Below are 12,770 nucleotides of genomic sequence, written 5' to 3' on the forward strand. Positions count from 1 at the left end.
GGGAACACTAAGATGTGCCTTAGTACATATTAACATAACAAAATATGAAAGATATCTGAAATGTTTTCCAAGATGTTTGAAACAGCAAAACCCAATGTTTTGGTAAAAGATTGCAGAGAAAGAGAAAATGATCTGTATTGTAGTTGTTAAGATTCATCCCTTTATTATATCATATTTCTCATGCAGTCATAATAGAAAAACACAGGTCAAAAAATTGAAGAAGGTCACTGTATCTAATCACCTCAGCTTAAAAGAAATTCCACATTCTGTTGCTTATAGAAAATGAATCAAGTTGTGTGATCTTGATGCAAGAGTTACTGGATAGTGATATAGGAACCTTTGAAGTCCCTGGGCTGGCTGATTTAGGGACATTTACAATCAGTCAATCCTAGCCCAACATTACTACCAACTTTAAAAAACTAAACATTAACAGCACAGACAAATATCTATTCCACAGTTAAGGAAAAAAGTGTAAATGCAGAATAGACAGATGCAGAGACAGAAAAATCACAGTAATAAGAAACCCGGTTCAGCAGTGCTTTGAAATGGAGTATCGCACCATACAAAATGAGGGAAATTGTCTCTGTTGTTTGTATACACAGAAACGTATATATACATGAAGAGTACAAGAGCAGAACTTGAAACTCCCAAGTGTCCCGTGCAGCCTAAACTTTTCAGCTCTCTGCAGATGGATTTATTCACTATGTATACTCTATGATTGAGTATTTAGTATTTAAAGCACTGAACAGAGTGCCTAAAGTAAATCAGCTCAAGTAGAATTGCAATCACTAACCTATGTCTAATTGGCCAATGATGGGATATAGGTTGGAAGGAAGTCGTTCATTTTGTCTAAGTTTAGCAATAATACATGATTTTTTCGCTTGTTTACTGACTTAAATTGTTCTGTACACCCCTTAGAAACGGAATGGCTACAATCAGGTGAGACGGCGAACAAACTCCAGAATCAGCAGGGCACAGCGTGAAGAAAGCATCAGGAGAACTGTCTATGTCTCAGATATAGATCAGATGGTTAGTTTATTGTTTCTATATTTGAATAATTTCTTCAATATTTAAAGAAATCATCAGAGTGAACATGTATAGCAAGTGCTATACAAGAACATCATAAAAAATCTCAAAATGCAAAATAAAGGAAAGTGCAATGTTGTTTTTGGAGTGTAAATAGTACATTTTGTTTAGCAAATGCTGTTGTAAATCCTCACATATACCGCTTAAAAGTAGTAAGTTGCAGTGCTGTACCAAAGACAGCTTCCGTTAAGGCATTTTGTTCTTCATTCCTTAAATTTTTTTTTGTTTGCTTTTGATTCCCTAATGAAGGTGACTGAAGAGCAACTTGCAGCTCTGTTTATAAATTGTGGACAGGTAATTTTCTCCATCCAGCTCCATTTATCTTTTTCTCTTTTGTCATTATCTCATTTCCTTGTATGTGTAGATTGGGATAAATGGTTGAAAAACTGACTTTCTTTTGTTTAGTTGCAGGTTGTTGATTGTCGTGTTTGTGGGGATCCAAATTCAGTTCTTCGCTTTGCTTTTGTAGAATTCACTGATGAGGGTAAGTCGCAGTTTATTAAGCTGGAGCCTGATCACCAAGCTAGTAACATGCATTATTATGTTTTCTTCCTACTGAGTGAAATTCTGTTTTGGTCATGTGAATGTGCAGAAAGTGCTAGAGCAGCTCTTAGCCTCTCTGGGACTATGCTCGGGTTTTATCCAGTTAGGGTCCTCCCCTCAAAAACAGCAATTCTTCCGGTTAACCCTACATTTCTCCCCAGTGTAAGTAATGTGTTCGTAGTTGTAGCTTACAGGAAATGTATCTTGACATTGACAGGCACTCTTAATGCACACAAATTGGTAAGGTAAATTTGAATGATGATTAATTTGGTGTTACGCATGAGTGGCTGTTAAGTAATTCTAAATTTTCATTGCAGTCAGAAGATGAAAGGGAATTGTGTGCCCGGACAATCTATTGCACAAATATAGACAAGAAGGTGATGATAAGATTTGCTAGAAAGATTATAGTTGGTCAACTTTCTTTAGTAGTTTGACAGTGCTTATTCAGCACGTGTCCCTTTCCATGTTTGTGTAAATCTCAATAAAATACCAGTCTGAGCAGTGATATTATTATGACTGTTTTGCAGGTAACTCAAGCAGATGTCAAATTATTCTTTCAGTCACTTTGTGGAGAGGTGGGGCATTTACTTCATCTTTATGAATAATTAAGAATTGTGTTTATATAATTAAAGGTATTTTTGTAAGAAATTCTCACTGACATGACATAATTCTTTATATCCTATATCAAGGTTTCTCGATTGCGGCTACTAGGAGATTATCAGCATTCAACTCGGATTGCATTTGTTGAATTCGTTCTTGTAAGTAATCAATCCCTATCGACCAGCAAGGATAAATTTAATCCCATGATATAAGACATTGTTTCTTTGTTTTCATTTGTTGAGGTTGGAACAGTTTGTTAGATTGTGCGGTCAGTTTAGATGTTTAATAATGCAGTAGTAAGTGTTAAATTTTACATCATAGTTCAGATCTGCACTCAAAGAATGAAACTGGCTGGTCCTAAAATTTGGAACATAATTTATGCCTGTCAAAGCCTAGATCTGCATTTACTAAAGCCTCTATAAATTGAGTCAAGGAATGCAAACACTGCAATCTGTGTGTTAATTCAAAACAGCAGATATAAGGAAGCTAAATACATACGTTTGCAATTTGGAAATTACAAACAGTTATGCAGATTCCAACATAAATCAGATCAGGTCACTGTTATTCAGAAAATAATACTACAGCAGCTATTACACAGATTGCTTACACTTGCTCTCACTGCAACACATTGTAGAACTTCTTAGAATGCTTACTAATAAGCCCCTCCTCATCCCTTTTATAGACTAAGGAAGAGAGGTACAAAGTGGGCCATACATGTCTATGGAACACCCCACTCAAGTTCATAAATACACTCCACTGTCCACCAATAAAGCACACCCTCTAGCCTAGAGGAATGCTTTGCACTTGATTTGGAGTAAATGCTTTAGTTAAGTACGTCCCTAAGGAAAGGTACTACCTGCATTAAATATGCTATTAGGAATTAATGTGCCTATCATGGAAGAAGGTAACCAACATTAACCCATTCCATCACTCAGTGCTAATGCACCCTACCTAAATGCACTCTAACTCCTACAAACCAAAAAAAGGAAGGTAGAGACTTATAAAACCAAAGTGCCCTTCTTTCTTCACTATTGCTGCTTGCTCACCATTGATGAGGGATGGTCAACCGTCCCTCATTTTTTCTAGGGATGACTGAACTGTACTTTAAAAGTCCCTGAATTCGGCCATGGATGGATTGGGAATGGCTTGGACGTCCCCAGGTCATTGATGACATCCCTGTTACCCCAAAATCTAGCAGGCCTAGTGCGAAGCCCCACTAGGCAACCTTGTTAGTTTTTGGTAGCATTGGAAGTGCTCTAACCTTGAAAATTGGTGGAGAGGCTAAGGCACATGAGTTCTAAAGAACCCAGAAATTATTTGGTGAAATTCCACCCGGATTGTATTTTATTAAAATAATGAATATTTTTAATGGGGTTCCTAAGTCTAAACTTAGGAAAATTAAAACATTAATGGGTATTAATCAAAATATGTGTGAGAATGATCTAGAAGGCGGATCAAGTCATGTTTTAATCTTAGCCGTTGATTAGAGACAATCTCGGCTGTTGAAGACTCAACAGGAAAAATATGAAATGGAGGCTTGGGGTTGATTTGGAAACAGAGAGAGATAGAGAGAATTGATCTAGAGTTTGATTTCTGGGGCTAGGAAGATGAGAAATTCGAACTAAGTGATCATTTTGCAGCAGAAGGGCAGTGAGAATCCGGGAGAAGGATGTTCTGGAGAATACTGACAAAGAGGCAAAGAGAGCTTGCAGAGAGGTAGCGCGAAAGCCGGGAGAGTTGATGCTGGGCCAGTCTGGGCCCACGCAGTCCTGACGCAGAGCCAAAAGGGCCAACGCAGAGCAGAAAAGATGCTTGTCACAGAATCCAGAACTGTCGGGAACAGATGGAACTGCCGAAACAACTGGGATAGTTGATGCAGAGGGAAGAGAAGCTGACGCAGGGTTGACACAGAGCCTGAAAGGCTGACGCAGGGCCAACGCCGAAATAATCGGGGTTAACCAGTCTTGTGTCAGATCAGCTAGAATTTTGCCAGGTGAAGTGAGGTAAAACTCACTCAGATTTTCCGCCAGTATTTTATCTGTAAAGGATTGCTAGCTAAGCATCCTAGATATGTATTTAGATATTTTTCCCGCAAAATAATAAACCCTCAGAACTGCTGCACCTATTTTCCCGCATTGGGTTTTTCCGAGGAATATTGTGTCAAAAAATAAGTGTGTCTTATGTATCTTGTTCTTTGCTCTGTTTTCTTTGCTCTTAGTGTAGGCTGTAGAAGTAATTTGCTTCAATATTCAGAAGAATAACTTGATAATGTATGTTAAAAAAAATCAAGTAGGTGAAGTAGATTCAGATTTACTACAGTAGGGGTTCCTTCGAGTCTAGGAATTTTCACATGGTATCAAAGCATTGATTTTGAAACAGAAAGAGCAGATTCAGTGCTGAGCAGTGAGGCTGAAAGCTGCACTTAGAAGCAATTCGAATCCCCTTGAAGGGATTACATAGCCCTTGCCGGAAGCAGATCCGAGGAAATCTCTCTCTCAGTGAGATGACAGAGAGGGATGATTTCCAGTTCGTGAGTTTACAGAGGCAGAGGGAGTGACGCAGAGCCTCAGCGCAGTGCTTGAAGGGCGCAGTTTCTGCCAAAAATCTTATGGAAAAGAACGAAGACACGTAGAAGGGGAATTTTCTCCTTAGAGAAATTTCCGCCAGAAAGTTCAAATTTCTCACTTGCTGAGCAAATATGCAGTGCTAAGAAGTGACTAGAGGAGTTAGTTCGACAATTGGGTGAGATGGCATCGCATGGGCTCAGAGATCAGGACAGGTTGGAAGGTGCTTCCAACTATATCAAATGAAAGACCAGAATCTTAGTTGTTATGGAGGAATATGATCTCGAGGCCTACGTCAAAAGTTTTGTAGTTGTTCCTGCTGATAACGATCAAAAGAAGTACAAAGCCGAGTAGGGGAAGGTAAAGAGGCTCATTCTCGATAGAGTTCGAGATCATGTGGTCTCACACTTGCAGGGCAAGGATACAATCGAGAGATGTGGGAAGCATTGTCTTCTTTGTATGAAGGCTCTTTCGAAAGGTGTATTTAGAGCAGAAGTTGCAGCGGACTTTGATGCAGGAAGGAAAAGGGGTGAACCTTTAGCTTCAACATCTTCAGGACACCAGAGACCAACTTGCCACAGTGGGGTCCACTCCTCAACCAACCGCGATGGTGAGGATAGCCCTGAATGGAGTCTCGGATGAATGGAAAGTTTTCATCCAAAGCATATTGGGCAGAGAAAAACTACCTTCATGGGAGGAGATGTGGGCGACTCTTCAACAGGAGGAGTTAAGGAGGGACCTAGTGAAGGTCAACCTCAGTGGCAACAGTGGGAGTGGCACAAAGACGAAGGAGGAGGAGGAGAACACAACTCTAGCATCGAAGGGACAACAGAAGCCAAAGCGAAAGAAGGACATTTCGAAGGTGAAATGTTTCAGTTGTGGCGAGATGGGCCACTATGCATCCCAGTGTCCTTTGAAGAAAAAGGATAAGGATGAGAAACATGATCTTAAGGCTGCTTTAGCAAAGATTGACGAGGATGAGTTTGCCATGAGTGCCCACACATCTCCAGGAGGGAGATGGGGTGATATTGAGCTGTAGTTGGGAGGACTACATGTGGGCAGGATCCTTGAGGAGTCCACCTCTTGGATCAATTCCTTGCTACGGGAGCCCAAGATTCAGCAGTAGCAAGATGGACTTAGTGTCAGATGATGCAGTGGATTGTTTGGAGGACAGATGCAGTAGCTGGGGACCAGAGACTGATCAACGCAGAGCAAGGTTGGTAGCAGTGCAAGAGTCAGCAACAGCACAGAAGATTCAGAGGGTCAGAATCAGCAACAGTCAGATTCCAACATTCATTGTATTATGCTAAACACAGTTAAGTTCAACTAATTTTGGATGTTTTTCAGTTGCTTCTCTCAGCAACTGAGTTGCAGTACGGATGCAGTGTTAGCAGTGGCAGTGCTAGCAGCATAGCAGATGTAGTGTTTGAGAGGGAGTTGTAGTACAGATGCAGCAGTGGTAGTGGCAGTGTCATTTCCTCGCTAAGAGGGAGTGTTAGTTTTTGGTAGCATCGAAAGTGCTCTAGCCTTGAAAATTGGTGGAGAGGCTAAGGCACATGAGTTCTAAAGAATCCAAAAACTGTTTGGTAAAATTCCACCCGGATTGTATTTTATTAAAATAATTAATATTTTTAATGGGGTTCCTAAGTCTAAACTTAGGAAAATTAAAATATTAATGGGTATTAATCAAAATATGGGTGAGAATGATCTAGAAGGCGGATCAAGTCATGTTTTAATCTTAGCTGTTGATTAGAGAGTTAATTTCGTTTGTTGAAGACTCAACAGGAAAATTATAAAATGGAGGCTCGGGGTTCATTTGGAAACGCACAGAGAGAGAGAAAGAGAATTGATCTAGAGTTTGATTTCTGGGGCTAGGAAGCTGAGAAATTCGAACTAAGTGATCATTCTGCAGCAGAGGGGTAGTGAGAATCCGGGAGAAGGACGTTCCAGAGAATACTGACAGAGAGAGCTTGTAGAGAGGCAACGTAAAAGCCGGGAGAGCTAACGCTGGGCCAGTCTGGGCCCACGTAGTCCTAACGTAGAGCCAGAAGGGCCAGCGCAAAGTATAAAAGCTGCCTGTCACGCAAAATACAGAACTACTAGGAATAGTCGGAACAACCGGGATAGTTGACGCAGACGGCAGAGAAGTTGACGCAGGGCTGACGTAGAGCCTGAAAAGCTGACAGATGGCCTACACAGGGCCAGCGCAAAAATAGCCGGGGTTAACCAGTCTTGTGCCGGATCAACCAGAATTCTGCCGGGTGAAGTGAGGTAAAACTCACTCAGATTTTCCGCCAGTATTTTCTTTGTAAAGGATCGCTGGCTGAGCATCCTAGATATGTATTCAAATATTTCTCCTGCATAATAATAAACCCTCAGAATTGCTGTACTGGTTTTCCTGCATTAGGTTTTTCTGGGGACTATTGTGTCCAAAAATAAGTGTCCTATGTATCTTGTTCTTTGCTCTTTTTTCTGTTTCATGAGATCAAACATTTAATTAGCGTAGGTTGCATAAGTAATTTGCTTCAATATTCAAAAGAATAACTTGATAATGTATGTTAAAAAAAAATCAAGTAGGTGAAGTAGATTCAGATTTGCTGTAGTAGGGGTTCCTTCGAGTCTAGGAATTTTCATAGGTCTTATGGCAACAAGACATTGAGCACCACTGTCATCTTAGTGGGTTCTCTCTAACTATTTAGTGGTGAAATTAATCCCACAAGGGAGGCTTCCCTATGAAGATCACTAGAAAGGTATTCAATAAAAGAGAGCTCAATGGTGATACAAGGTCTAATGATTTGGGGGAAGATATCGGCAGAGCCTATAAAGGCTAAGATAAGAGTTGCCGATAGTTCAAGTACACTTCCCTAAGACCTTTATCATTTACAAGATAGTTGTTATAAGTTAGGGTTTGTAAGATATGCAAATTTATGGCACACTATGGCATATGGCGGCTCTAGAAGATAGCTTATCAAGTGTAAATCAATAAAGAAGCAAGGCTATCAAGGGGGTAGATAGGGTTTAGGGCAAACAATGTAGTTTTTTATGGCTGAAACATGCATAAAACAATAATAAATAAGATGAAGTCATCCCTAGTTTAGGGTTTTGATATGCAATTAATGCTAAATTTTGTCTTTTTCAAGTTTATAAATGCAATCCCTTTACTAGGGCAATAACACAAACATAAAATGCAAATTTAACCTAATCCTAACCCTAGTTACCAAGGAAAGAGAGAAAAATAGAAATTAAGGGTTTGATCAACACTTATGAGACTAGTGCCTTTACCTAATTAGGCAATGGAGTCATTTAGGATAAGATTGATGAAGAGGCTGAGAGATTGAAGATCCCTACTTTGAAACCCTAGCGACTTCTTTATATTGGAGATTTTAAGTTCAAGAGATGCATATAACAAAGTTCTCTTAAATGATTCTTGCAAACAAATTTTACATACCATGAAAAGTTAAGATCCCAAGAAAAGATATTCCAATTCTTAGTATGGCATACATGGAAAACCCTAATTTACATAATATAACACGCAAAATGGAATAAAATTAGCATGTAACTTACACCATTCCACAAGAGTCACTTCAATCAATCCCAACAAAGTCTACCCATGCAAAAATCTCCTTCACAAGGCAAATTTGCTCCATAAAAATTACATTGCATCTAAGTAGAAGACAAATAACTAGTGCACACTTCTTAAGAGAAGAGAAGTATGATGAATGATGATGATGAATAATGGAGAGTGACTCCCTTCTATTTATATGAGGGCAAGCAAGTCACTTTTCCATAATTTTACAAAAGAAAGGCATAAAAACATTTTTCAAGTGTTCAACTATGTCAAAGGTTACAAGCCAACCTTGAGATAGCTCAAAAACATAATAAAAATGGAAAAATAACCAATGTTACACTAATCGTTATTGGGATAATTTTGGCACGGAGAAAAATTGGAAAAAATCGTAAAAACCGGGACAAAATCGGTAATAATCAAGAAAAAATCGTAACATACAAAAATATTCATTTTTTTCAATTTTTTTAATATCTAAACCATCTACAACATAAAATAAATACATTGACACATAAATATGATAAAAGAACTAATATATAAGATGTTTAATATCATTTCTAGTGCTACATCACACATAACAGTGAATCATGTCCTGAATAGTAAGTCCCGACTCTTGAGTCCCAACTCAACCTCAAAATATCAACAAAAAATATAATAATGTATCTCATGAGTCATATCATGAGTCATAATGTCATATACAATGAAATGAACAAAATAACTAAAGTCTAATACTATTGATTTCCTCTGCCCCTCTTGCGAGAAAATGCCATAGCTTTCCCTTTCCCTCTAGATGTACATGTTGGTGCTGGTAGAGTTGGCAGTGGACTCTGCTGTGCTCTAGAAGCTGAAGAACTAGGAGTAGGAGCTATAGGAGGTAGACCACGTCCTCTACTGGTGGCAGGGGTAGCCCGGGCATGTGGTGTCACTTCCTCCTCCTGTTGCTCCGCCTCCTCCTCCTCCTCCCCCTCCACTACATTCTGCACTAACCAATCATCAACAGACTCCATGAGAGGCCTCTCGGCCTCAACCCTCCATGTAGCAGTGGTGTCAATCCCATCCAATGAGATGGCCTCCATATCAGGTGTCCTCTCAAGTTGCCTCACCCACAATCGAAGATTGTAGTAGACGTAGACCATGTCATTAATTCGCTGGGACTCCAACCTGTACAAAGATCATGAAATACTAACTATAAAAAAAATATTGTTTAATGAATTCAAAAAATTATTTGGAAATTTGCAATATTTTAAATTTTTAAGTGTTAACCTATTGCGCTTCTTGTTGTGTATTTTTTCAAATACAATCCAGTTGCGTTCACATCCTGAGGAGCTACATGTTTGGCTGAGGATTCGAATGGCAAGCTTTTGCAGAAGGGGTACCCTGGCACCATACATTCTCCACCATGCATCTACAACAAAATTACAAATAAAATTTTAAATAAACATAAGAAAAAAATGGAATTTGAAGAGACAATGGAATTTGAAACAAACTAAAAAATACCTAACATTTTAATCGTCTTATCAGTCACAGCCATGTCAAAGCCAAATGTGCCACCTGCCATCCTATATGTCTCAATTTCTTTAGAGATTTCTGTACGTTCTGCTGGAGATCGCACCATCTACTGGACACAGGTTAAGAATCCATCCATGATCTCAACATCAAATACGAACCCATATGCGTAAGAAAATGCGGGGTTCAGTTAGATCCCTGCAGCGTGAATGGGACGATGGAGTGTGTTGTTCCATCGTTCATCAGTCACTCCCCATAGGAGGAGTTGTCTCTGAAACCCCTTATCTCCCTTATCATCGTAGTAGGTCCGAATGGATTCTTTCGCCCTGTCCATGACCTTATACAAATAGCCCATTGTGGGCTTCTCACTATCAACTAATCGAAGAACCTTTACCAAAGGTTTAGTAACAGTGCACACCTCATGCACTCCCACCCAGAAGTCTTCCTGGTATGGAACTAGTCTGCATATGGCCTCTCCCTCTGGTTTGCAGCTCATTGTCAAAGCACGCCACTCCTCTGAAAGAAACATTCTCTTCACATCCCACATAGAATTCAAGAGGGATTGAAGAGATATGAAACTGGTGGCAAACCGTGTAATGGCGGAGCACACCAGCTCTTTGTTGTTGGTGAATTTTCTCATCAAGCTAAGCACAGAGGTATGATTATATATAAATTTTTGTAATGCTTTTGGATGACTCAACAATATCTTTGACAAAGGAAATTTTCCCTGTGTCCTCCAATATCAAATCAATACAATGTGCAGCACAAGGTGTCCAAAATAAAGTAGGATGCCTGTTCATAAGCATCCTGCCAGCAGCAACATAATTTGCAGCATTGCCCATTATGACTTGGACAACATTTTCTGCACCCACCTCCAAAATAAACACATCCAACAAATCACATAAAGTTCTTGCATCTTTGATTTGTGCAGATGCATCAACAGATTTGATAAACATAGTCCCCTTGGGACAACTAACCAAGAAGTTTATAAGGGTTCTCCCCTTTTGGTCAGTCCAAACATCTGACATCACAGTGCATCCTGTTTGTGCCCATGATTCCCTAAAATCCTCCAATCTTTTGGTGCAGTCAAGCTTTTCATTTTGAAGAATCCAGCCTCTAATGTCATGATAAGAAGGGATTTTGTACCCTGGGCCAACAGTTGCAATAGCATCAACAATAGGCTGGAAAAATGGATTATTTTTTACAATGTTGAAAGGAATATCACTCCAAAGGAGAAATTTGGCCAGCAACTTGTCAGCGTGTTCTTTCTCAGTTTTTTAAGCATTGAAGTGATAGATGGTTGTGAACCAGGTGTGGTTCGGGGAACAAAAAATGATGAGGCAGCAATCGGGTTGGTTGATGCTGCAGTAGAACCACTGCCCCTTCCTTGTTCAACTGACTTTTTTAGTTGCCTCTTCATTTCTGCTTTGGCCTCTCTAGTGTGGTCTAAATTTTCCAATGATCTCATGGCTCTTCGGATGATTTCAGGATTTGTCCCTGTGCAGGGCTCTACATTAAATTCAGGGATTTGTGCAAGGTGATACTTCAATCTGTACACCCCCCCTGGACATATGGTGCCCACACAACTTGCAAGACAAGTTTATTCTATCATTCCCTCCATCAGGTTCACCAAATTCCCACAGAGGGTCCAATTTCCTTGGCATGTTTGACTTTGAACTTTGAAGTTGAAAACTTGAATGGTGTTTCGGTGAACCTATGGCAAAATAAGGATTACAATTTACAAGTTACAAACTTACAATTCACATTGTACAAAAACTTAAAAAAATTACATACAATTTAAGAAACCCCACCCCAAACCCAACCAAAAAAACTAAAAAAAATTTACATTGGAAAAATGTCAAAAGCCTCATTCCAAACCCAAAAACAATGGGTTATCTAGATTCCAAACCCAACCAAAAACATAGAAAAAAACCAAAACAAAGTTACAAAACAGTGAAGACACAAAACGTTGGTGCCTATATCGGTTTTATGGGGAAAATTTGTCTCCTCCTTAGCTCACACTTTGTTTTTCTCCTCCAGTTAGCGGATTCAGCTCCAAAATTACCAAGACCTCACTCCAAGACTCCAAACCCCCGTCACGTGCCTGTCTGCTGTCCAAATGAAAAATAAAATCGTGTTTTTCAAGTTATAATCCGCGCTGCCCGACATAGCCACGATTTTTTCATAAAAATCGGCCAAAAAAAAATGTTTTTATCGTGCGATAATATCATTTTTAAAAAAAAATCGCGATAAAACGATTTTATCGCGATTAGTGCAACACTGAAAATAACGCGCACATGGGAAATAAGATTCTCCACCATGATGTCATCCTCTAAGAATGATTGATCTCCATAAAAAAGTGATGAGATGGTCCATTGAGTGCTCTTCACTATAAGAAATCATTTAAGTGTATGGGTACATCTCAAAAAGGCACCTCCTCCACCATGACATCATCCACAAAATGCATGTAGGGATCATGTGTCATCATCTAGGGTGAGCATTAGCATTAAGGCATTGTGTGCTAGCCCTTCCAAGTCATCATGGTGACTTTCATCCTCATTTGGGCTTTGGAACAAGTCAATGTCCATCAAACAGGGCTAAGGCCAGCCTAGGGGCATCCTAGGCCCATTAGGGCACATCCTCAAGTAGGCCAACACCCAAGATTTTTGTCTCAATGTTTTAGTATTTGTAGGTACTTCAAGAGGTTTGGAACCATGTGGAATCTGCTCAAGGTCCAACACCTATCTCTCAAGGGGCAACAAGGTTGCTTCTACTCTCAAATAGGGGTAAAGCATCCTTTTCAATGTGTTGGGCATGGGATCCCCCGCAGCAGGTTTTGGGGCTTAAAGCCCGAGTTTTGGTCAATTGTATTGTAAGACTCCGCGAAGTACGGGCACGGAGCGCGA

At 39.7% G+C, this 12,770-nt stretch overlaps 1 protein-coding gene across 4 annotated transcripts in view; it reads left to right on the forward strand.

Moving 5' to 3' along the window:
• LOC149230308 (polyadenylate-binding protein-interacting protein 12-like) overlaps positions 1-12,770 on the forward strand; it is a 107,403-nt gene that overhangs the window by 56,695 nt on the left and 37,938 nt on the right. Inside the window, exons 2-8 of one of the 4 annotated variants that reach the window (XM_089378936.1) lie at positions 919-1,029; positions 1,336-1,380; positions 1,492-1,570; positions 1,679-1,791; positions 1,947-2,006; positions 2,157-2,204; positions 2,319-2,387. In XM_089378936.1, coding sequence (XP_089235062.1) covers positions 919-1,029; positions 1,336-1,380; positions 1,492-1,570; positions 1,679-1,791; positions 1,947-2,006; positions 2,157-2,204; positions 2,319-2,387 — 525 coding nt within the window. The remainder of the gene's footprint in view (positions 1-918; positions 1,030-1,335; positions 1,381-1,491; positions 1,571-1,678; positions 1,792-1,946; positions 2,007-2,156; positions 2,205-2,318; positions 2,388-12,770) is intronic. The other 3 variants (XM_089378937.1, XM_089378938.1, XM_089378939.1) reach the window with 3 other exon arrangements.

Source organism: Pinus tabuliformis, chromosome J (assembly GCF_031772625.1).
Source record: "Pinus tabuliformis cultivar Carrire ecotype Pingquan chromosome J, CPIR1, whole genome shotgun sequence".
NCBI lineage: Eukaryota > Viridiplantae > Streptophyta > Pinopsida > Pinales > Pinaceae > Pinus > Pinus tabuliformis.